Source organism: Larus michahellis, chromosome 2 (genome assembly GCF_964199755.1).
Source record: "Larus michahellis chromosome 2, bLarMic1.1, whole genome shotgun sequence".
Lineage (NCBI taxonomy): Eukaryota > Metazoa > Chordata > Aves > Charadriiformes > Laridae > Larus > Larus michahellis.
The window spans coordinates 146224551-146249677 of record NC_133897.1 but is presented as its reverse complement, the minus strand read 5'-3'; the positions used below and the strand labels follow the sequence as shown (position 1 = coordinate 146249677).

Sequence of the window (25127 nt, the reverse complement as noted above, 5' to 3'; positions counted from 1 at the left end):
GACTGATGATTCAGTAATGACACATACTGACAACAACTATAATGAAAATACTTGCAACTGGACGTTTTTAAAAGTAGAGAAAGATTTTTATCAATTTAATTCAGCTTAAATTATACATCAACATGCCTCATGTTTCTTAAATGAAAAATAATTTTCTGCAGCATTACTGAAATCTAGTATGTACTACTATTCAAATCATACATTACAAGTTTCTAGAACTATGTCGTATTCTCGAGAAAAACGTCCAATTCTCATCAACACACGTTTGCAAGTTGTCTGTGGTTTTACATCAGGTACAAATAAATTCAATGCTATCTGAAAGATCACTGTAAAGTCATTAAATCTGTAGTGCCCCAGAGTGCAGATTATTTGAGGACATGCATTATTGCAGTAATGCATTACGGACAGATAACCCATCACTGCTGCATATTTGGCCAGCAACCCAGTTATGTATTGCAGCCTTCCCTGTTTTAATCAAGGGATTATCTTCAGCACTACGTTTCTTTATATTGAAATAAACTCAAAGGGGAACCAATTAATAGTTGAGTAAAAAAAAATCATACAATTAAGGCCTTTCCAAAGAGAATGTTTAATCTCAATAAAAACTCAGAAACATTCTTGCACCTGATTTACTAGAGGAGAAAAATGGAAACTGCAATGAAGGGAAAAAAGGTCATGAAGAAGAAAGCGTCCTAAAGGAGTTAAGCACTCGGTGCTTATGTGTAAACAAGTCCAGAACTAACATCTGTGAAAGGTGACTACTAAAAGGCCACTGTCAAAGTTAGAATCCAGCGTAAAAAAAAAAATTAAAAATCAGGAGTGCTTTCATAAAAAATTAAGTGACAACTACAGATTATGCATCTGATTATGTTACTGAGGATGGGTGTTTGTTTGGGTGGTGGTTTTTTTGGAGAAAACTGTTACAACTGTAGTATGATGTCAGGGAAACTACTGATACTCGTGATAGGACTCAATATACTGCTGATGAGTATTTCTGCTGTATTTTCTTTTATTTTATATAATTTCAGAAATTATATGCTGCAAACCACACCACTTGGCTTAAAAACATTTACCATAACTGTAGCTCCATAAAGCACGTAAAACCCAATCATGTAAATGACCATAAGCTAACAGCTTTTCACAAGGGCCTCTGATAAATACTTTCTAAAGCAGCTTCTTTGACATCATTAAATAGTATTCCATTTTTCAACTAAAACCATTTTCTTTTTTGTCTACATATTTGCATTAGCTATACATACGATCCATCTGCAACTGTTCTTCTCTGGTGATATCTGTAGTACTTTTTGGCTTATCCTCTGAAGTAAAGTTTCCTCCATCCCACCTGTGTAGCTGGGCAGCAACTGGGACAACTGGAATTGGTGGCAGTTTCTCCCTCCAACTGGAACCATCCTGATCTATTAAAGTCTTTGTTATTCTGAAAGAGAAAAGCCGCACCAACATGACTTTCATATCTTTAACTCATGCTTTAATAACTTACACCCAAATTAAATAATGCAATGTTCCAACTGTTCAAAAAACAACTGAACCATTATCCTTAGGACTAATTTAAAAAAGGATTGTCGCATCAGTCAATGGTATTGCACTCACTTGAGATTTAGACTTTTTCAACTTTTTAGAGTATTTATGCTAGCATTTAGAAAACAAGCAGCTGACTTCAGCATGATCTGTAAATACTTAAATGACTGATTTTGCAACTAAGCTCTAAATGCTGCCTACTACATGCAGTAAAAAAATAGGAAAAAAAAATTATTTTGTTTACTTTTCTCAGCTGTTCATAGGTGTTATTTGTAACAAGCGTAGATTACAATATCAGACAGTGTGGTACCTAAATTTGCCAATGTCAAATGAAACCTCTTACACAACAATTCTCTAAATAACCAATGCAGGTCATAAAGTAGGTATTAAGTTGCATTTTATGGAACAGTCAGAAATGCGTCAATCATTCTTTATCCCCATTAAAAAATACTAAGAAAATATATAAAAACTGCTTAGTCTTTCCTAAACCAACACATATATATATATAGGTGAACTATTTCGTACATGAGAGGTTCAATCCAAAAATCCATCCAAGTGGGAGTTTCTCATTGCTGTGATACATTTTGGAGAAAGACCTAAGCAAACATAATGAGCAAAGCCATACAAGATTTCATGGTTCCATTACAATTTTTCTAGTGTGTTTTTTTTAAAAAAACAAACAAATATTAATCAATTTTGAGAATAATAGTGAGATAAACATCTTGTAGTCTCAAAATGAACTCAAGAGTCAAGTTCAACTGATGATAAGTCTAATATCTACTTTAACAAATGAAAATTCTGAATTGAGTAGTAAAGGAAGCCACATTGATGCTATCACCAATAAACACCAATAAAAACCAATAAAAGTTTGTATTTTAGGTGCATTTCCACCTAACATGGGTGTAAAAAACATACTAGATGAATACACATCCAAAAAAAAAAAAATTAAGAACCTTGAATGTGACATGAAGAATGAGACAGAATGAGCATAAATTATCCAATCAAGTGTTCCTTCTTAGTTTTGTTCTTTTTAAATATTTGAATAACAGCTGTAAAACAAACAAACAAACGGCCTCAGTATAATACTATGGCAACAGAGTCAGAGCATTCAGGAACAAATTCTTTTCCCAGTAGGGACTGATAGGAAAAAAAAAATACAAGAAGCAGCACCTATTCTAATCTTCTTTATTCTAAAACAGAAATTACCAGAATAGTTTAAATAATGATACAGTCTAAAAAGGCTGTTTGTAGAGCTATATAATGTGTGATTTTATGTATTACATAATGCTGCATGAAACATACCATTTCTTGTATTTTTGAATTGAAAGGAAGTTTCTTCATACACAGAATATCACATTTCATAGTACGATCTAGTTGCTTTACTTGTTTTCTAAATGAACAAGAATAATATTTTTCTGTGTGTAAGCTGCGTATGCCCTTCCAGGGGCTCTCCTCTACCTGTATCAGTCCTAAGCAGTATTTTTGTAGGACATACCAATGAAGTGGCTTATTCAAGTGCTGTTTTGCTCTAATTGTACTAAAACTTCTAAAACTTCTGGGATTTAATGATAGTCTGAATTAAATTGTTAAGAAAAATGTGGCACACCATCATAAATTAAACAGCCCTAAAATTTACTCAGCTTATTTTATTAGAGAACAGAACTGTACACTTCATGTTAAAAAGTCGATTCATTACATTTTGTATTTCCCATAGAAAGTAGCAGAATAATTCTACAATAAACCATGGTCCCACTGACTCCATTTAATTTTTCGCCATTTATCATAATGGGCTTTAAAAGTTGGAGAAAAAAACAGATCTAATTCATCAATATAAACAGAAAGGATCCTGCAGTATTTGATGATCAATCAACTTGTAATATAATAACCTAAGCATAGTCTTTTGCAAAAATTCATACCTGTATGCCATGGTTAGTTTAAAAAGCACAGTTATCTTATGAAAGAGGTGGGACAAATACACCAACACCCAAACTTGACCCAACAATCCTGCAGTTTTGAAGTTTATCACAAATTTCTTTGTACAGTACAATACTCATATTGGACTTTGTGATAAAAGCTTCCAACCTATCTAACGCAATTTGCAAGCTTCTATTAAGGGAGTTGAGACAACTGGAATGAAACTCCAATTTAGTAAAGGGAAATGCATAAACACATTGTCCCACACAGAGCTTTTGTATTTCTAACAGCAAATAATAAAATACTCACTCAAGAAGAAATTAAAATACACAAAGTAGGAATTCATTGATGTTCACAAAGGTAGGAAACTGACGCTAATTAAAAGTGTGCTTGAAATGAATTCTCCTGCAACTTGTCACAGACCATTACAAGAAACAGTCCTTTCAATTTATCTAAAAATCACCTCAGGGTAACCAGTAACACCAATAACCAGTATCATCTAATCAACATGATAAACACTCAAATAACTCTTTATACTTGTTTTCAGTTCACTTTTCATAAAAGTATGTACTTACATTCTTAATTATTTCCTTTTGATTGCAAACTGATCAGGTAAAGGCTTTATATTAAAAATTCTACTTGTTTTTTACATGAGAATTATTAGAAATATTAGACTGAACACTCATTTGATTCTAAGATTTTTGGAAAGCCTGCTTAGTTAGGTAAGTACAGAAAGACAAGCCTTAACACAATTTGTCAAACCCTTAGACACGAGTAGGATGATGAGTTTTTCCTGTCAGCTTCATACAGCATCACCATCCAGTTTCCCACAGGAACTTAAAACCAAAGAAATCCTCCAATAAAAGCAGGTTGTTAAGACACGATATTCGCAGTATAAAAAAAAATTTAAATTACATTTTGGGGTTGTCCCTTTCAGTTAAAAGGCAGTAAGGGAACTAACATTTTTTGTTAAAATTATTTTTTTAAAAAGTCTATTACTTTGGAAATGAAAATGAATACTTTGGCAAACAATTTCAGTTTAATTCATAAATGATAAAATATTAAAAAATAAATTACAGTAAAATTTCAATTACGTGGGAGGTCTATGCTTTAGAAACTAAGAATTTGCAAGCAAAAATGAATTACCAGCAGAAGAGAAGAAGGAAGAAGCAGCTGAAATAAGGTGATGGGTTGCCAGGGAGGAAAGAGTAATGAGCAGTGAAGCTAAAAACATAAGGAAGGCCTAGAGAGGAGAAAAGGAAGAGTGTTAAGGGAAAAAAAGGAAATAAGCTTATTACTAGGCAAGTTACAAGTCAAGGAGAAATATGAAAAGAGTATCTGCAGATAAAATAAGCCAAGATGATTAAAAAAAAGTATATTAATCACACAGATACCAGGATAAGCAGTTATCCCACCAATCCAAGCGCTCTATTATCTGCGTAGATACAGGAGATCAGTAACAATTTGTTGTGTTATCAAAAATAAGACTCCTAAGAGGAGATAGTAAAGTGTTGTGATCTCCTTTGTCCACCTCTGGTCAAATAAGCAGAAGATATTACGGACTTTTTAATGAAGTAATAATGTAAGCGCTCACGGCCTTGCCTTAAAAAGAAAAAAAGTTACTAGATTCCATTGTTAAAAGTTGCATGCATGTGGGTTCCTGCTCCACGATTAATGGCTGGTCTGCTTTCATAAATACTTTTTTTTGCCCATTAAAAGAAAAAAGGAATGAAAAGGAAGTGGAAAATCCTATCATTCACACATTTAAGTATTTGCAGTATGTTAATGAGAACGCACTTACAATAGTGTGTATACACTCAATTTTACACTATTAAAATAAAATTATAGAAATTGAGATGTCTGTCTTGGCATCAAGAATTAATGTTGGATGTATTAACACGTAATTTAAAAATGACATTTATATATTTTTTACACCTCTAAGCTTTGTAGCTAACCACTGTATCAAGCTACTTCAGTGTTTACACAACTGCAGCATACAGAAGGTTTCACACTTAACATAAATCTCCAACTGACACAGGAAGACTGCTGATATGAAAAGGAAACAGACATGTCAGAGAAAAGGTATGGACCTTAAAGTATTACTTTACATGGCAACAAATACAAGTTAGGAAAGAAAACAAGCTGAAGAGCCAGTAAAAAAAGCCTTTAAAATATTACATTTTTAAAACAGAAAGTGACCTACTGCTGGCAGAGGAAAACTGTGAAGCTACGGGGAAACAACTAAATGAAACAGTCAGTCTCTAGTTATAACGCACTAGTTGTGACAACCCTGCCTCTGAGGGATACAGAACAGAGGGAGCATATAAAACAAACAAAATTGAATTCTATTTTTCTACTTGGATGAGTATCAGAAAATTTGTAAGTGGAGTTACCTATTAGCACTATCATTTGCTGCTTGGATGCTGCTGTCTATTTGTAGGACTGTTTTATAATCAATGTATGCCTGTCGATACCGCTCCATGGATTCATTTGCCATTGCTCGTCGCAGGAGAGGCTTAAGGGAAAATGGCTGAAGCTCCAGAGCTCTGGAGAAAACAAAAGAAAAACGCAGAATTGAAACAGAGTAATTGAAATAATATTAATAAAACTGTTTTATGATATACACAACTATACATAACCACTTTGTGATTTCAGATGGGCCTTATAGTAACATAATCAAGGAAAATGGGACTAAGTGGTTTATATTAATACCCTGAATGACATGCAGTTATGATACTGTCAGTGCTTTTACTACAACTTACGCTACTCAAATCCCTATCTGGAAAGCTGCTTTCATCACCAAGAAAGAAGATCTATGTAATGTCAGCTGTTTAAGAGCAAAAGCTATTTTTCTTAAGTCATGCCTAGATCTATGGGGATTTGAAGTATATGGTATTTTTGCCTACATGATTTTCAGTTCTTCTTCCTAATGTATGCATGTAAAAAATACATTTAGTGAGACATGAATATACACCTGTCTTTTTTTGGCTTTTAGGTTTTTGCTTGTCTTGCCTGTTTTCTGATTGCGTGCCTGGTCAGCACTGAGCTCAATCCCTGACACTATGCAATCAGAACTCCTTCCAAACACCATGCGCTTTTCCAGCAATATTAAGAAGCAGGCGACAAAGGTTTTATTTATTTGAGATTACCTTTTATTAATCAATGATTCTTGCTAAAGAAAAAGAGAGACAAACTTTGAAGTACTGAAATTAAGATGCGTCTAGTCAGATTTCATGGAATCATGAAGTAATTCAGGCTGAGAGGTCCCTAGTCCAACCTTCTGCTACAGGTAAGAGTCAGCTTTGCGATCACACAAGGTTGCTCAGGGCTTTATCCAGTTGGGCCTTGAAAACCTCCAAGGGAATCTCTGCACAACATTTTTGGGCAACCTGTTGCAATGCCCACCACTGTTCATGGGGCAAAGGTTTCTCCTAATACACAGTCCAAACCTTGTGTGGGTCGATTTTGGCTGTTGTCTTGTGTCCTCCCACAATGCACTGCACCAGAAAGAGCCAGGATCTCTGGATAATCTCCTCATAGGTACTGGAAGGCTGCTGTTTAGACCCCTGGAAGCCCTTCTGCTCTAAGCTGAACAAACCCAGCTCCCTTGGCCTCTCATCTCCAGGCAAGTGCTCTGGAGTTCACAACCACCTCAGTGACACTTCACTGAACTCATTCCAGTTGATCACTATCTTTCTTGTACTGGGAAGCCAAAAAACCAACACATTTATCACAGATGTTGTCTAACAGGTGCTGAGTCTAACAGGATAATCACTTCCCTCAATCCACTGGCTGTGCTCCTGTTTATGAGCCCAGGAGGCGGTTGCAGCATTACTCCTCCTAAATGCTTGACATTCTGTAACTTAGAAGAATATTAATGCAATTTCAGGTTCCTAACATCAAGAATGAAGAAAAAAACAACCATAAATAAATTCAGGGGAAGACAAGACTACTTGAAGAATAGCATCAGTGGGAATGGAAAACGACATTTCCAGGGTAGAATGCAAATATAATACAGCCAGGGACCAAACCACAACACAGTACTAAATAAAATAACATTAGTGCATAGGGGTCCTATTTCACTCTCTGTAACAAGAATCAAAGACTCTAAATCAGAGTCTTGAGACAAAGAGAGATCCAGCAAAGAGTTTTTGATACACTTCTAAGCCCTAAATAGCTAAAACTTCTTAAGAGATAAATGTTCAATACTTACTTTTATATCACAAATAAAAGCACTACACCATTTTTACTTTGAAATCAGGTAACCTATTCATGGGTGATCCTTTATGTCATGTTGCCTAGAGAAGATTTAATTGACATTGCCTAATTCATTTGTGTTTGCGGTTTTGCAGTTCTGTTTCCCAGTCTCTAAATTATTTCTACCTCTGTTGTGCTCACTAAGAATCATGGGTCCTTGTGTATCCAAAAAATATGTACGACATTAAGGACACTATCATTAAATAGTAAGAAAATAAGCTTCCAGTTGGTAAGAATACAAAACCCAAATCCTTTGTATTACTGATTTGAGTTGAAATCTTACATACTTCAGACCTACTGAACAGAAAAATGTGATGGCTGTTAAGTATGCCATCTTGTTTTATCAACCAGCTGCCTCTGGTTCTACATCTGTTTTAACAAAATACTGTTAACAAGTAAATTTTTTCAGATGACATTTTCATAAAACTTTTCTATCAGGTGGAATATATACAGTAAGTCAAATATTTGGTTAACACAAAGTTATATGCGTACTTTATTTTTAGTTTTGTGGGGTTAACAGTTGGGTTGTGCTGTAAAAAACCCAACTGATTCATTAATATGATTTCTAACTGTCTTGGGATCCTTTTTTGCACCTTAAGCCTCAGTCTTACTAACACTATCTATGAAAATATAAAAAAAGGATATCTAGAAATACAGTAATACTGTAGTGGAAGGCAGTGTTTTGGAAGTTATTCAAAGTGTCTGATCCTCTCTAACTCCTGTATCCTTAAAAGCCACAATAAGCAGAAAGGATTTTAGCTCAATTCCTGAACAGCTGTAATTACTGTTTATAACTATGTCATGTGTATATTTAAAAAAAACAAACCAACAATGAAACAAGACAACAAACCAAACACAGAGAACACACAAACATACACCGTACACATGCCTGAAAGCAATTTCCAACATTGTGATAAGCATCTGGCTTTACAAAGCTTTTACATATGAGTTACTACAGAACATCACTGAAGGAAGCCTGCTTTTATATTAAAAATTTTAACCCTGCTATCCATTTCTGTGTACTCAAGAAACTCAATAACTGCCCTCACACAGTAAGACAATAATTTAAAAGTTACTCCTTTCCTAGGTTCCATGTGGTTGTTTACATAACTGACAGAGATACCTGTCATTTAGACAGGGAAACAGACTTTACTGGATTGTTCTAAGTCAAACTGCAATAACAATGTATCAATTAAAATGTTTAATCATCATCAGGAATGTTGCTGCTCTACATGGGAAGTTGCAATTTACCTGTTACAATCCTGGATGCAGTCACTGCAGTTGCCTTCTTTGAGATAACATGCTGCTCTGTTTGAGTACAAGACACTTAAATCAGCTGGACTTTGTTCTCCTAAAAGAAGTCACAATTAAAATCAAAGACCATTACTAAAATGACATTCAAGAATTAAACACTTGCATGCTGTAAGGTGCACTGCAGTGATGCAGTTTGCTGACAATGCAAAGCTGTAAGGAGCTTTCCTTTATCATGTCACCTAGAATACGTAATTATTCAACACTTAAAATAAAAACTAACAGCTCTGCCCCAAGGAAGTTAACAGATTATTTTACTCATCTTCCTATATTTTGTACCATGTGAATTATCCTCTACTGATGACAAAGAATTTACTGCACAGCAACTCCTGCCAAAAATCCAGGGACAGGCTAGTTCATTTGTAATTCCTTTAAATAATCTAAACAATAATCCTAGATTTAAGTATCAAGTATTGCACTCACCTAAATCGATGACATATTCAATTGCTTCCGAGTATTTCAGCACAGCTTCTCCAAACTGTCCACTCTTAAACAGCTCATTTCCTTCACTTTTTAGTTTTGCTGCAGTAGGAGGAAGTGAAGTAGAACTGCCACCACCAGCCGACTGAGACCCTGCTCCCTGAGATCCGGAGATCTTCTCAGCTTCAGAGCTTTCACTCTTTTGATCACTCTGTAAATAACCATTAACTTCACCTTCATGGTCGGATAAACGCTCTTGTGTTTTTTTCTCCGATGTGCCTTTTTTTAATCCGCTCTCAGTGGACTCCCTCTGCTTCTGTGTCTCTCTGCCTTCCGCCTTACTAGCACCTCCTTTGCTGTGAAACTTTCTCTGCGCGTTCCCCATGGCAGCCTCCCCAGCAGCCGCCCCTCCTGGAACTGGCACGCCAATTTCTGCAAGGAAGTTAATGAGCTGAGTTAGAGCTTGCATCATCAGAAGAAACTATCGTCCTGGCAAAAGAGGGGTGTACAGCCAAAGAACACGGTACCAAATCCTCCAGTCATCTTAATGTTACAAAGATCTATTTTCCTCAGAAAACACTTCCAAGAACACAGAAAAAATCCTCCTTAATGTAACTTGGAATTATCACTGAGAACATGGAACTAATGAAATCTCATTCCTCCTTGCCTGGCACATTGTGAACCCCCGTTCGTAGTGTCAGAATGGTACAGAGCTCACCTTGAAATTAACTCTTTCAATACTGGCTGTTACAATACTGATACTTTGATTTTCCCTGACCAAATCAAAATGCTTGCATATTAAAATTAGAACACACAGCTAACAAACCAGTGGCAGTGCACACTTCAAAACTCTCCTCAAATATAACATAGAATAGGAGGGATAAAATCTTACAAATCATTCTCAAAAGGGTTTCATTTAAACATAACGTCAAAAAGCCTTTATAGAGAGTTCAGATCATTCAATTTTCACTATTATTAATTTAATTAGGGAAAAAAACCCATACAATAAGAGTATCAGATATTAACCTATATAATTCCCTTATTCACCTGAATTACCAACAGATTACCACCACAATATTCAAGCATCTATTTCAGCAGAAAGCCTGACTCCTGATTGTACCAGTCGCACAAAGGCAACTCCGTGTTTTTGTACTATCAATTATGATGCTGGTGTTTCACCTTCCCTTAAGTTGATGGGCTCATCTGTCCAACAGAATTTTTCCATGCCCTTATATATTGGAGTGGTACCTCCAGTTGACTCAAAGTAAACTTCTGAAGTTATCTGAATACAGATGAACTCCAGGTCGTTCCAAATTACAGAAACTATTTTTTAATGCACAAAATGTTACTGAAATCAAACTGAACAGGTTGGGAAAGAATGAGATTTTATAAACAATAGATTCTCTAGTGCCTAATAGACAAAAGCTTCAACTGCATCCTTCCTAGTTGTGGTCTCTGTTTTTGAAATACTACGTTTAATAATAAGTTCAAAGTCCACAGTGGGAACTTCCTCAGGATACATACTAAAATACTTTTACGTTACATACACCAAAACAGAGAATATTATGTATACCCTCTATGGGGGGAAAAAAAAAGAAAAAAAAAAGGAAAAAAAGAAAACACAATTTTAAACGTCACAGACAAACAGGTCATAGGACAAGTTTTTAGAAAAAATTCATCAAAACAGCAAAACTCTTGAAAAGCGTCCCAACTGCGAGAGACAAAGAAAAAGCAAGAAAGGCAGATAACGTGTGATGCGAATGTGAATGTCAACATTTCCTGATTACAAGAGAAAATTTGCTGAAGACGAAGTGCACAGAACCAACCCTGGATTAAACAGGAAACATTTATAGCATTTGGAGTCCCACTGAAAATAAGAATACTTGTAATTAACTTGTTTAGCTGTCAGGTTATGCTAATTGCCTAAATATTTCTGCAGTGAGTAAACACACAGAATTGTACACAAAATTGTACAGATATATTTCTCAAAAATAATTCTGTCTTTCAGTTTCAGTGTTTATAACATAAACAATATTCCTGTATTGTCTCTACAGAGAAATGTATGCATGAAAGCCATATTCTGGGCTTTGCTTTAAAAAAAATAAAACATTGCTTATGAGCTTTTCCAAAAAAAAAAAAAAGCTAGGTACATCATAAATTCCAAAGACAACTTAAAGAAAGGTACTGAAAAGCATGGATACGATTTTGACCAGAATGACAACAAATACAAACTAGAAAGAATTCATGTTAGTACTAAACTAACGAACTTAAAATGGAAGGACTGTCGTAAAACAAAAGCCATTGAATACTCCAAAAGGAATATTTGAAGTGTTTTTTTTTTTTTTTATAATGGATGACATCACCTTTCATTTAAAATTAATTAAAAAGGATTTATCCTCCAGAAGCATGGCACAAAAATAGTGGTGGCAGAGTGAAAAGCAACATATCTAAGTGTAGTTCACAATGAATTTCATATAATCATAGAGAAGCCAGGAAACATTACCAAGTCTTTAATCTGCTCTGGACTAACTACATATGAAGGCAACTGGAATGGTCCAAATCTCCACAGATTAATTTTTCATAATTTTAAATATTTTTTTGCTTTTGCTCCACACACTGTCACCAAATATCTGTTTTGTATTACATGTTCTTGGTTTAGCTGATTGAGATTGTATCTGGCTTGTTCTGAGCCAAAACATATAATGAGCAGATTTCTGAAATAACTCTGGTCTCTGACTGCTTAGGAGCAGTCTTTGTTCATATAGAATGAAAAAAGATTTACTGGTTAACATTTATACTGACACGGTAATTGAGGGTTTTTCTTAACTTCAGGATATGCACTACACATGCAATTCTAGATTTAATTTTCAATGCAGTTTCTTTTAACATGATCTAAATTCTCATATTGCTAGCTTGCAATAGAGCCTAAAAGCCACAGTAGGTTGGGCCCTATTGTGCTGGACATTATACAAATTAATTATAAATGACAGCTCCTTCTTCAGAGAGTTTACAATTCTAAAATTCAAAAAAAGCAAATGAACAAGCATACTAGAAAGAGGATCAAGGAATACAGAATAACTATTATATTGGATAACAAGGTGGCCACATGTCCTCATACAAGACCTCATCAATAAGGCTTCTAACCATAAGGAGAACAGACACTGTCAATTATTCAAGGCTACTATGGAAAAGAAACTTCGTATTACAGTCACATTCTAGTCATAGAGATTACTACAAATTAAGATTTGGGTAGGTGCAAATTCATATATGGCATAAAGGCCAAGTGAGTGAGGATAAAGAGCAGCCAGTAAGCATTAATCAAGAGATAACATCTCAATTATCTTAGAGCCTCAGCGGTAGAGAAGAGCAGAAAGCAATACCAGGAATGCCGACAATACAACAGCAACCACAACTGATCGCTTGAGTAGGAAAGAGCTCTAATTGCCTCCTACCCAATAAACTTTGCTTCTCAACAAATCAGGAACATCAAAATGCAATTCTAAAACCTTACTGTTCTCTGTGGGGAAAAAAAAAAGACTGGAAAAAAATAATTCTCTGTAGCCAACTGCTGTGACATCAAGTAAATATAACACCACATAGGCAGCAAAACTAGAAGTCAGATGAAGGATTTAATACAAAGGAAGAAGAGGCTCTCTGATAATTCAGTATCAAGTGTCAGTGTACCAAACCAGCAATCTCAAGGTGTAGAAAACAGGAGGACACATACAAAAATTAAAAAAATACATCTCCTGAATTGGGAAAAAGGTTTCATTCAGAAGAAGAGTATTCTCTTCACCTCTAAAATGTAATAAATAAACCATGCACAAAGAAAACACTACACAACAACTTTTCCCATGGTCAACTCACAAAACATATCTTCATCTGTTAAGAGGTTTCTTGTATGCGCTCAAAGTACATCTTTTAAAGAGAGATCTGTTATCAACTTTGTAACAGGTTGAGAAATACTAATTTTAAAGCTAACTTAGGCTTTTTTTTTTAATGCACTTTCCTTTTTACAAATAAATATTTACTAAATTTCAGAATTGTTTACTACAATTTTTTTTAAATTATTGTAATAGATCAAGTAAATCGAACACAATTAATCAAACTTTTATTAATTAAAAGGGGCTATTTAAAAATATATTTATTTTATTTATCTTTAAACCATATTTATCACTTGAGATTATCACTTCTCTAAACATGTCAAAATATCAGGCACTTTGTCAAGTACATACATGATTTTTAGTTTTTACAGTACCTTTATACTAGTTTTTACAGTCTCTAGGACATAAGCAGTTTTCCATTTCTGTTGTACAAAAAGGATTTTATTTACTTTTGCTTTCAGATACATAGAAGATGAAGAGACACTACACTCTTGATTTAGACTGTTTTGTTCAAAGATGAGAAATCAACTCTTCAGAGCTAAAGGAAAAAAAATGAATTTGTTGTTTTCTTCCAGTCTCTAAATTATAAGTTTAGTAGGAATGCATGAGGCTTGCCAACTAGGATGTGAAATAAATGTAACTACATGACTGGACTGCATGGACTACTGGACTGACTGTGACTACATGTCTAGATGTACAGAAAAGATGTATAGGATGCTTAGTCTACTTATTGCTGTTACGTTGACAGAATGTATCAGATTTATTCAATAACTGATTTCATATTTGTTTCCAGTTGTACATTAAAACACAGAGTAATCTATGAAGATGCTTGCCTTCTACATCTCAAAAATACTTATGTATATCACAGGAACACACGTGACATTGACGTCAGTTGGCAGTCTTCCCTATGTTTAAAAGCCTAACCTTTCATCAATGGAATGGGAGTCTTCCTATGGAGCTAGAAGGCAATTAGTCATCTGAATGCTCCCAACGGAAAGCAACCCCAAATTAACTAATATTTAAGGCTAGGGACATGATCCATCTTTTCTTCCAGGGTTTTAGCTGAGAAGACTTATTGGATACCTACTGATTTTGAAAAATGTATTTTCCTTAAACGTGTGCAAATAATGCATTATTAAATCAGGCATATACAGTCTAATATTCACAATTAAGTTGGAAAACCCACAGACTGATTTAAATTCAAGATAAAGAACTATGTAGGCCATGGGAAACACAAAACCCACAGTTTTCACGCCACATTACCTTAAAGAGCCAACAGAAAGGGTGAAAATCAACCCAGTGATGTTATTGTGTTGCAGGCTGGAGCCCAGACATGCAGTTGAATCTAAAAGCAACCTGCCATTGCAAGCCTCAGTAGCCCCTGCTGTCCCACTTCACACCCTTTGATCCAATCAAGGGAGAAAAAATGCAGAAGAAAAATGTGATGGTGGGAAGGCAGAAGAGCTGTGTGAGAAAAAGAGCTAAGGAACACAAAATGTTCTCTAACACCAGAAGAAATTCCCAACTGGGTCCACAAAGGACAGGTATAAAATTACACAGGAAAGTAGGAGATTTATAGCAACATTTTCCATCTGTCTCTGTTATACCCGTTATAGAAATAATTCCAAATGTGTAATAAAACTGGATTCTACATTTCACACTCAGATCAACTTTAAGTAGTGAATGTAATTTTAGTCTTCAAACAGGCAAAATTCTTTGCAAGCAAATATAGATGAATTGTGTGAATAAACACTGCAATATCAAAGAAATGTTTTTTTCCTCTGGTTAAAATTAAGTAGGAAATGACATGACATTACTTTTATCTCTGCTGCATCTTTCACATTCTTCTGTATTTTCCCCTCTTTCTTCATCACCTTCTGAATCCTCTATATCTTGAATAAGTATTCTTTTTCCTTTGCGTTGAGTCTCAGATACAGGCTTTAAACCTTTCAGTTTCTTTTCAATCTCTAGCAGATTTTTCTGCAACAGAGAAAAATGAGCAATAGCAGAAGCCTTTTTTTTATAGGTATACAAATGGTACTTTATATAAAGAAAATACATTCTGTTAAATAATCCACATAAGATGCTGAAGAACTATTGAGATAAATGTTACCAATATAAAAACAGAGAATTAAACGTGACTTTTTCCAAAAGTCAGTACCAAAACACTCAATTTCTCTCTCTTAGAAACTCAGAAGATATTACACAAATAAATAAGTACCTTTCTCGAATGAACTGCTTAAGCAAAAAAAAAGTTAAAGGAAAAAAAGTAGATTGTACTAGTGTGGTATCTGGCATGGTCTACTCAGAAGAGACACGTGGAAAACAGCGTCTTTCCAGACTCTCCAAAAAAGCCTAAAATCAGTTTATCAAACTTTATGCCATGGAGAATTTGGTGTCCGATGGATATCTGATGGAGGTGTGTAACTGATAGAACTAGGACTAGCAGTGTAGCAGAAGGACACTCTTGAATAATGAAAAGGTTTGCTCCTCTTGTAAGAACTGCAAATTAGATGATCAAACAGCTTCTCATTCCATAAACATTTTTGATTATTCCAAAAAACCCTCCAACTGCACCTTACACTTTGAGAGCAGAGTAAGACACACCCAACATTATGCACTATTCTGAATTTAATCCAATGCTGTACAAGGAAGTGACATTCAGTACTGACTTCCTCAAAAAAAGATAAAACGAGGACAGAAACAAGCAAGATTCATGTAGACAAAGTACCTTGAAGAATTCCAGTTACTGACAAGCAATTTACCTTTATTTTAGTGACTCCGCACATAAACATTCACTCTGCATGTGTACCATACATTCATATTTAGCTCAAGAGGGTTTTGAGGATTCTCCAAGCAAAGAGCAATTCAAAAAATGTCCTGCCAAGCACTCTGTCACCTCTAGATGTCTCAGCCAAGGCGCAATAGCTGTTACAGATAAGGACAAAGTACAGACATCTGCTTTCAGCTACAGAAGCATTGCTCAGCAAAGCTACTAATGTATTTGGATCTCTGGATGAGTGTGCTCAAAACGAGTAAGTATCTTATGTCTGGTACTATAAGAAGTCTCAGCACAGCATACTTGATAATCTTTTCACAAAGACTGTTGCAGAATTTGTCAACACAGACTCACAGGCTATTTAGTGTTTCAGTCTTGTAAACAGAAAAAAAAAAACAAAACCACAAAAGCTCCTTTAGAACTCAAATCTAGAGAGACAGGTGTTTAAAAAGAAAGGAAGAAAAACCCAAACCAACAGGCAGATTGATTCCTTGGTTGATGTGAAACTCAGCAACTATTCTGGACAGAAATCTAGCTCCAAGAACACCCTAAAAGGGATAAACGCTGTATGTAGGTAGTGAATTTGAAATAACAGGCTTAGGCTTGTCTTACTGGTGCACGCAATAGCAATGATCAAATAAGTCCATGGAAAGAAGCTGCCGGTGGCTCAAAATGTGCCAACAATAAGAGCTGAACAGAATTCAGGAGATGAGGCATTTGCACAGCATCCAAAAGTCATACATAAAGAAATTGGGAAGGTAGCAGTATGATGGACTCCTAATTAACAGGAAAAGAGCAATTTAGTATCAGAACTGCCTAATACTGAAGATTCTCAGGACACGTAGAGTCCAAATCCAAGGACTGGGTTCTAACCCACAAAACACCCAAAGAACATACCAATGAAATGACATGGACCAGTCCTCCCCTAAATAGCTTAAGTAATAGTAGTACAAGGACTCATTCTGACCTTGAGTTTCCAAAGAAAGCATACAGCTTTCTTAGATCCATAATTGCCTAAGAAGGGTACAGATTCATCAGGGGTATGAAAGGTTTTTCATTCTAGCCTGGAGGTGAGAAATGAGGATAATAACATCATGCTGAAGTGAGGACAGAACACAGATCCTCTCCTTTTGGGTCACTACAACAACAAAAGCTTGGCATCTCTTTTGAATTTTTCTTGTGAATTATGTGTCAAACTTAGATACACGTATCCCAGTGGATCTTTTTGAGAGAAATTTCCAAATAACTTTCATCAGCTAAGACACTAATGCTGTAAGCAAGTTTAACAGCATACTTTTAGGCACCAAAATTATGTTGATAGAGAAGACTTGAGTACCTACGGGTTCTCACAATTAAGTAGTGAGCAGAAGATCTGGTCACATTCAAGTACCTAAGTTCTACCACAGGCATCTACGTGGTCTTGCAAAACTGATCATTGGCACAGTAGACTGAGTGTGTCCTCAAAACTCATGTTCAAATCAAACAATATAAACTGTACTCACTTTGTGTTACAACTGCATACAACCTTTTTCTAGTCATAGTCAACTCATTTATCTTTACCTTAGCTATAGCGTTTTCTGGTTCAATGCATAATACTTTGTTCAGATCCTCTATAGCTGTCTGGTAATTCTGCAGCTGATTGTGTACAGTGGCACGGCGCACCAGAGCTAGAAAAGAACAAAGTGTATTATTTATGTATTTAAAGCATAAAGCGGATAACAATACTCTATTTTTTCTAGACATATTAAGTGTAAAACAGTTTTTAAAATCCTGTTTTACTTCATAATGACTGTATTAGTAATAACTGTTCTTCTGATCATTTTCAAAGATGCAATTTCACATGACACCTTTTGAGATAGCAATCATTAATTGAGAAGCATCTTTTAATATTTTTCCAATTTTCCCCCTCTTCCCATACAAACATAGTTAGCTACATTCAAGCCCTTGTCTTCAAAGAGGATTAAATCAGCAACTTTCATTTTTTTCATGTCACTTTTAAGGTAATTAAATACTTCAGTGTGGGTATTATGGAAACAATGCTCTGCACAAGTACAAGAGGGCTCACAGTCATCACACAAAAAACAAGAGTCAGCCCCATGCTACTGCATAAGAATTCCCATTACTGATCAACAGGATGGACTGCAGAAAACTTCCCCGACCCCGAAAATACTGTTAAAATTACTTTGGGGAGCTGCTCTGTTTCCTTCTTTGTACTTGCACTCAATCTAAAGCTCACTGAAGTCAACTAACAACATGAATGGACATGTACCATTTGATTTGCTAGAAAGAAAATAATACATAGAAGGGCGAGTTTATGTTCTACTGTACCTTTTACATTGCCAGGTTCCATATCTAGTACCTTCTCACAATCCTGCAAAGCACTGTACCAGTCCTGAAGTTTGATTTCCGCTTGAGCTTTGTTGTTATATGCAGCTGCAGTGGGTATTACTGATATACTCCTGAAAAAAGGGAATATTGACTATAGTAAGCTCATAATTAGAAAACCTGAATGTAGAATCACTTCACTATTGGAAGCTGAAAACAGTATTATAACAATATTAATACTGATATTCTAAACACAATAGTGGTTAGAAGCTCCTTCCTGCGAGACCAGAGACAACCACCCACCAACTAGATTTACCATGTTCAGAGGTCTGTTGCTTGCCAGGATTTAGAACTGAGATGTTGCAGAGAAGATGCCATGGCTCATCTGTCCCTTAAACTATTAATTCCTGCTGCCATCCATGTAGACTCAAATGAAACTGCCAAATTAAACCTTTTAGAATATCAAGAGCTACTGCAGAGCTCTGGAGGCTATGATGAAGAGCATGGAGGGCCACATGGGCTTCTCCTTGATCTCGCATGTAAAAGGGGAAGACTCAGGTAGCAGTGGTTGAATCATCCAGGTCAACATCTGGCTGTGTGGATGGTATTGTAGGCAGGGCTTTAGCTTCTATAACAGAATCATCTCTGAGCAATAAGGACAACTGGCATGCATATGACAAAGTGGTGCAAGATGATCTTTGCCAACACTCTGTCTAACCTGGCAAGAAGGACTCTAAACTATGTTCACTGGGAAGAGGGGACAATAGAGAAGTGCCAGGGGGACAGCATACTGGAAGAGACTCACACTTCCCTTGTGAAAAAAGCATGACTGGAGGACAATCTCAAGTGCTTGTGCGCAAATGCACAAAGCATGGGAACCAACAAAGAATATAAGGTCTTGCAGCTATGATCTCATGGGATAACAGAAATGTGATGCGATAATCTGTGTGGCTGGAGTGCTGTGACGGGGGCATGCAGGCTCTTTAGAAAGACTAGGAAGGTAAGGAGGAGGAGATGCATTCTAATCTAAGTGGCAATTAAATGTGTGAAGGTTTGTCTTGAACAGGCAAGAGACTGACAAGCCCATCAAGAGAGCTGATGGGTAAGAGGTCAGACTGACATGGTGACATCATGGTAAGCACCTGCTTCAGACTGCCTGATGAAGAAGAGCCAGCAGATGAAGTCTTCTTCAGGCAATTAGAGGAAACCTCACAATTACAGACAGGCTCTGGTTTCCATGGGGGACCTGAACTACTGTGGTATCTGCTGGAAGCGCAAAATGACAAGATTTCTGCCCAATATGAGATTTCTGGAACGTATTGAAGACAAATTCTTGACACAATCAACAAGGTGATGAGGGGAAATGCTCTGCTGGAATTGTTACTCACAATCAAGAACTGGTTGGGAATGCAAAAGTGGATGACAGCTTTGGCTGCAGCAACCATGAGATCATAGAGCTTAAGATTCTGAGGGAAATAAGCAAGATGCAATGAGCAAGAAATGAGCAAGAATTATAGCCCTGGACTTCAGAAGGCAAGATTTTGGCCTGTTCAGGAATCTGCTTGGCAGGATTACAGCGATAATGCCCTGTAGGGCAAAGGGTGCCAGGAGAGCTGGTTGATCTTCAAGGCCAGCTGCCTCAAAGCACAAGAATGATCCTTTCCAATATGCAGGAAGTCAAGCAAGCATAGAAGGGATGAACAGAGAACTCCTGACTGGGCTGAAACAAAAAAATTAAATACACAGCAGGTGGCAATGGTGATGGCCTACTCAGGAGGAATATAGAGACACTGGCTAAGTGCAAGCGATGGAATTAGGAAAGTAAAAGCTCAGCTGAAGTTGAAACTAGAAAAGGGATGTGAGGAGCAACAAGAAAAGTTGTTTTGGTTTTTTTTTTTTTTTTTTTTTTAAAGGTCTATCAGCAGCAAAATAAAGATTAAGGAAACTGTGAACCCACTGGTCAATACAGCAGAGGACCTAGTGACAAAGGACGTGGAAAAGTTTGAGGTACTCAGTGGCTTCTTCGCCTTGGTCTTCATCAGTAAGGTTTGCCCTCAGGCTTCCTAGGTCTCTGAATCTAGAGCTAGATTCTGTAGGAGTGAAGCAGTACCCCACAACAGAGGAAGATAAAGCTAGGAAACACTTAAGAAAATTGGATATACATGAGTTCCAGATAGCATGTTCAGGAAGCCAGCCAATGTCACTACGAAACTGCTCTATATCATCTTTGGAAAGTCACGGTGATTGTGAGAGGTTCCTGGTAAAGGCTAATATCACATACATCTTCAAGAATAGCAAGGTGGAGGACCTGGGAAACTACAGGCTGGTCAGAAAGATTATGGAGCAAGTCTTCCCAAATTCCTGTCCAGGCACAAGAAGGATAAGAAGGTGACTGGCAACAGCTAGCATAGATTTACCAAAGGCAAATCATGCCAAGACCAACCTGATAGCTTGCTTTGCCGAGTGGCTCAGTGAAGGAAGGAAGAACTGAGGATGGTGCTTACCTTGACTGTAGCAAAGCCTTCAACATGATCTCCCATAGCATTCTTATAGCCAAAGAGGTAAAACATGGACTAGGTAAGTGAACAATAAGGTAGACAGAAAACTGATTGAACTGCTGGGCTCAAAGAATTGAGCAGTCCAACTGGTGACCAGTTACTCATGGCCTCCCTTTGGGATCAATAGTTTTTAACATCTTTATCAGGAGGGTATAAGATGGAACAGAAGGCACCCCCGGTTAGTTTGTCAATGATACAATGCTGGGGGGCAAACAGTCAGCAAAACTCCAGTCAAAGGGACCTTAACAGGCCAGAGGAATGTGCTGGCAGACTTCTCAGGAAGTTCAAAAAAGGCAAGTGCAAAATCCTGCACCTGAAACAGAATAACTGGCAACAGTACAGGCTGGGTGCCAACTAGCTAGAAAATAGCTCTGCAGGAAAGGACCAGAGGGCTCTGGTGGACAGCAAATTGAACAGGAGTTAACAGTGTGCTCTCAAGGCAAAGGTGGTGTACCACGTGCTGGACCATATTACAAGATCACAGCCAGGTGCTTGACAGAAGTGATTCTTCCCCTCTCTTCAGCACCTATGAGACAACAGGTGGAGTACTTGTGTTCAATCTGGGGCTCTCCTGTACGCAAAAGGCACCAAAAGACTGGAGTGAGTCCAGCATGTCATGAGGATAGTTAAAGGGGCTGTATTACATGCAAAACTTATGAGGAGAGTCTGAGATAACTAGGTTTGTTCAGCCAGAAGCGAAGGCTCAGGAGAGGTCTTGTAGCTGTTTTCAATTACTTAATGGGGAGGTATGGAGAAGACTGAGCCACATCCTTCTCAGAAGTACACACTGATAGGACAAAAAGGCAACAGACACAAGCTGCAAAAATGGAATTTCTGATGCCATTTTAGGAAAAAATATTTACTGTAAGGGCAGTTAAGCACTGCAACGGGCTGCCCAGAGAGGTTGTTAAATCTCCATCCTTGAAGATATTCAAAACTTAACTGCACAAAGCCCTGAGTAACCTCATCTAACTAGGCCCTGCTTTGAGAGGTGGTTTGCAGAAAATATAATTCAGAGGTCGCTTCCAACCTGAATTATTCTACGACTGCAGTATAACCGTAATGACTAAGCAGAGTGATTTCACTAGAGGTATGCAGAAAAATAGGCAAGATCCATTTATTTTAAAATGACATCAGCATAACAGAACTATGTCAGAGCATGTCCTCTGCAAAAGTTTTGAATCTCCTCAGAAATGAGAGAGAGGTTTAAGGTTTTTTGTAAAATAGAAAGTACTCCCTATGTTCAGCTTAGAATAGCAGGCCTTATAACAAGAGAAACAGAATGAATAACTGTACCCTAATTATTTTTATATAGAACTGTACTCTTTTTCCCTTTTTAGCCATACACAAATAACCCCTTCAGACTACTATGAATTTACTCCAAAATACGTTTTATTTAAATATTTCTAAATGTAAGAAAATAGGAATTTTCAGATGGTATTATTAGAAAAGTGCCCAGTTTGAACAGTATGCAGTGTCAATAGCATATATATTACAAAAGGTGTACAATGCCCCATGGGGGTCGAATATGGAAAGACTTTCCATTAGGGAGAATTCTGTCCATCCTTATTAATTAATACCTTTATTTATGCCCCCAAAGCAGGTACTTATTTTTATATTATGGATTTGTGTTTTATTTATTGTATATGAAATAAGCTATGGATGTTTTTTATATTCATGTTGATGTATTAAAAAAAAAAAACAAGGAAGATGTTAAGCCTGCAAGTCAAGAACAAAAATAATACACATCAAATGCCTCAGTTTAAACAGCCTGTACACTATGAATATCAACAACCTTTGTGCACATATATACATCAACAATCTCCAGGTAAATTTTCATAAGCTGTTCTACAAAGCCTTGCCTCCTTCAGTGATAGTATGAATAGCGCTTCCTAAACATAAATCTGTTCAATATTTTTTTTATTGCTGTTGCAAACAATTTATTCCTATTCACTATTTTCTCCATACTTGTCTGCACTGACCACAGACATATTAACTTCCTCGTGTTTTTTGAGAATATCCCACTATAATATCACAGCCCACGAATTATCTTAACACTTCATCTCACAGAAGTGCTGTATCATTACCCTCAGTTTACACTAGCAATTAATACATCAGGATCCCCATTTGGTCTCAATTTTTAAGTGACAACTTTGACACTTCTAGGGCTTGTGGGTTTTTTTAAAGTCCTTATCATTTTAAAGCGCAGAATTAAACATGAAATTGAGTTTCCTTTAACATTAGTTTTATGTGGGAGCATCAGCACTTTTGCAAGTCAGACCTCTAGTGTCTCAAGATAGGTAATCTGCAAACGGGAAACAAATGTTTGTCTCATGTGAAAATCCTGGTTTGTATAAATGGCATCATATTTGAACACTGTGAAAAGGGCAGAGAAAAAAATTAGTTCTCCCGAGGCACCATTCAAATACCTTAACTGAAACACTATCCTTCTCTTCCTGTCATAGTCAGTTCCTTTTACCTTGAACTTTTCTACTTTTGAAACAAATACAACAGAGGTCCTGTAGCAACAACCTCTGTTTATATAAGCAAAGAGAAAGTTTGAATGTACTCCACTGTGCACTAAATAAGGCAAGCAACCTGTAAAAGTCTCTTTTTTTTTTTAATCCTGTGTTTATATACCTTTTTTCTGGACTGCTACTAATTACAGACAGTGTTGTGATGAAGCTGCACACAATTATTTTTCTTTCTGCTAAGAGGAGGTCATTAAATCAATTTTATTAACAATTGAGACTATCCTACTGATACTGCTTATCATTTTATTTTTGTAAACTTTCCCTTGAATCTCAATGGTTTTGAAAAATCTGAAAAAGTTTGTGATTGCAGCTCATCACTATCCACTTCTCTTCCTGATAAATAAAAATTTATACCATGATACAAGTGCTTTAAGTATTCTTCTGTCAAATATTTTTGCCCTTTTGAAAATAATCTAATTGTCGCTAGTTGCTTCAGTAAGAAGTTGCTTTAATTGCACTGCTTTAAAAATAATATTCAAAAGTAACAGTGAATATTATTTTATTATTTTTATTATTTTATTTTATTAAAATAAAAGAACACAACAGTATTGACTCACCGAGTGTAATAAGTTACTGCTTCCACATAATCGCCAGTGGCAAAGGCTTCATTGCCCTTTTCTTTTTCACGAGTAGCGATAAAAATCTTCTCTTTCTTTGTCATGCCTAGAAAAAAATATTTATACATAACAACAACTAACAACTTGCATTGATGCAATCAAAACACTGTCAGCTAAAATACTTTGAATGTCATAATCCGTATATTATTTTTTTAAAATAACATGGCTTACTAAAAGATAGATTTGTATTTTATTTTCTATAATAAAAACCTAATTCTTCTGATAGCCATACAATTCAGAATGCAAGACAGAAGTGGTTGGCAAACTTCTACCATTGCTTTATAATAGCAGAAGTATGCTTTACTTCTTTACCTAGCACTCGACCTAAACAAAACATAAATGTTTTAACTGATTATTAACACCAAGACTAGATTATTTCCAAATACGGCTTCAGGCTCAGTTAACTTCCTAACAACTTTTACCATCTCTAGGGGCTAAAAAATAGATAAAGACATTTTTAACTCTATAATATGCTGCTTCAATTTGCATTCACACTCTACAACACAGTATTACAATTAAAGAAAAATTATATGTTTCTAAGACATTACCAGTTGTGTCTATTTTCTTTTCGATTACAGGGATACTTGGTCTACTAAAGAATCTTGCTTTTGAGTTATTTTCTTCACAGCCTTCATCGATTTTAGAACACTCCTTTTCCACATCAAACCTTAAATTAATTAAAAAAAAATAAAATTCAATAATGCTGCATAGCAGGACTCCTCTACTAATAGAAAGGCATACTATATTTCTATTATAAACCAAAGGAAAAGAGACATAAAGGCTGTGTTCAACTATCTACGACTAGTTAGGAAACAGATGTTTAGTCTTATCTCCTTTCCTTGTGTTGTGGCTTTTTTTCTGTGCTTCTCTTCCTTATACATTACCTCCCCTCTTCCTCCTCCCTTCTGGTTAAAAACAAACAAACCAAATGAAGAAAATGTCCATCTCACCTCCTCGCCATCCTCCCAAAAAAGACAGGTAAAATTTAAGAA

At 36.2% G+C, this 25127-nt stretch overlaps 1 protein-coding gene across 3 annotated transcripts in view; it reads right to left on the bottom strand.

Annotated features, from left to right (window-relative positions):
• Positions 1–25127, bottom strand: part of SPAG1 (sperm associated antigen 1) — a 44557-nt gene that overhangs the window by 8737 nt on the left and 10693 nt on the right. For 2 of the 3 annotated variants that reach the window (XM_074577521.1, XM_074577522.1), the window contains 9 exons: positions 24684–24802; positions 24076–24181; positions 18430–18560; positions 17662–17768; positions 15140–15302; positions 9442–9870; positions 8959–9058; positions 5844–5996; positions 1260–1435 (listed from right to left, as the gene is read on the bottom strand). In XM_074577521.1, coding sequence (XP_074433622.1) covers positions 1260–1435; positions 5844–5996; positions 8959–9058; positions 9442–9870; positions 15140–15302; positions 17662–17768; positions 18430–18560; positions 24076–24181; positions 24684–24802 — 1484 coding nt within the window. The remainder of the gene's footprint in view (positions 1–1259; positions 1436–5843; positions 5997–8958; positions 9059–9441; positions 9871–15139; positions 15303–17661; positions 17769–18429; positions 18561–24075; positions 24182–24683; positions 24803–25127) is intronic. The other variant, XM_074577523.1, reaches the window with a different exon arrangement.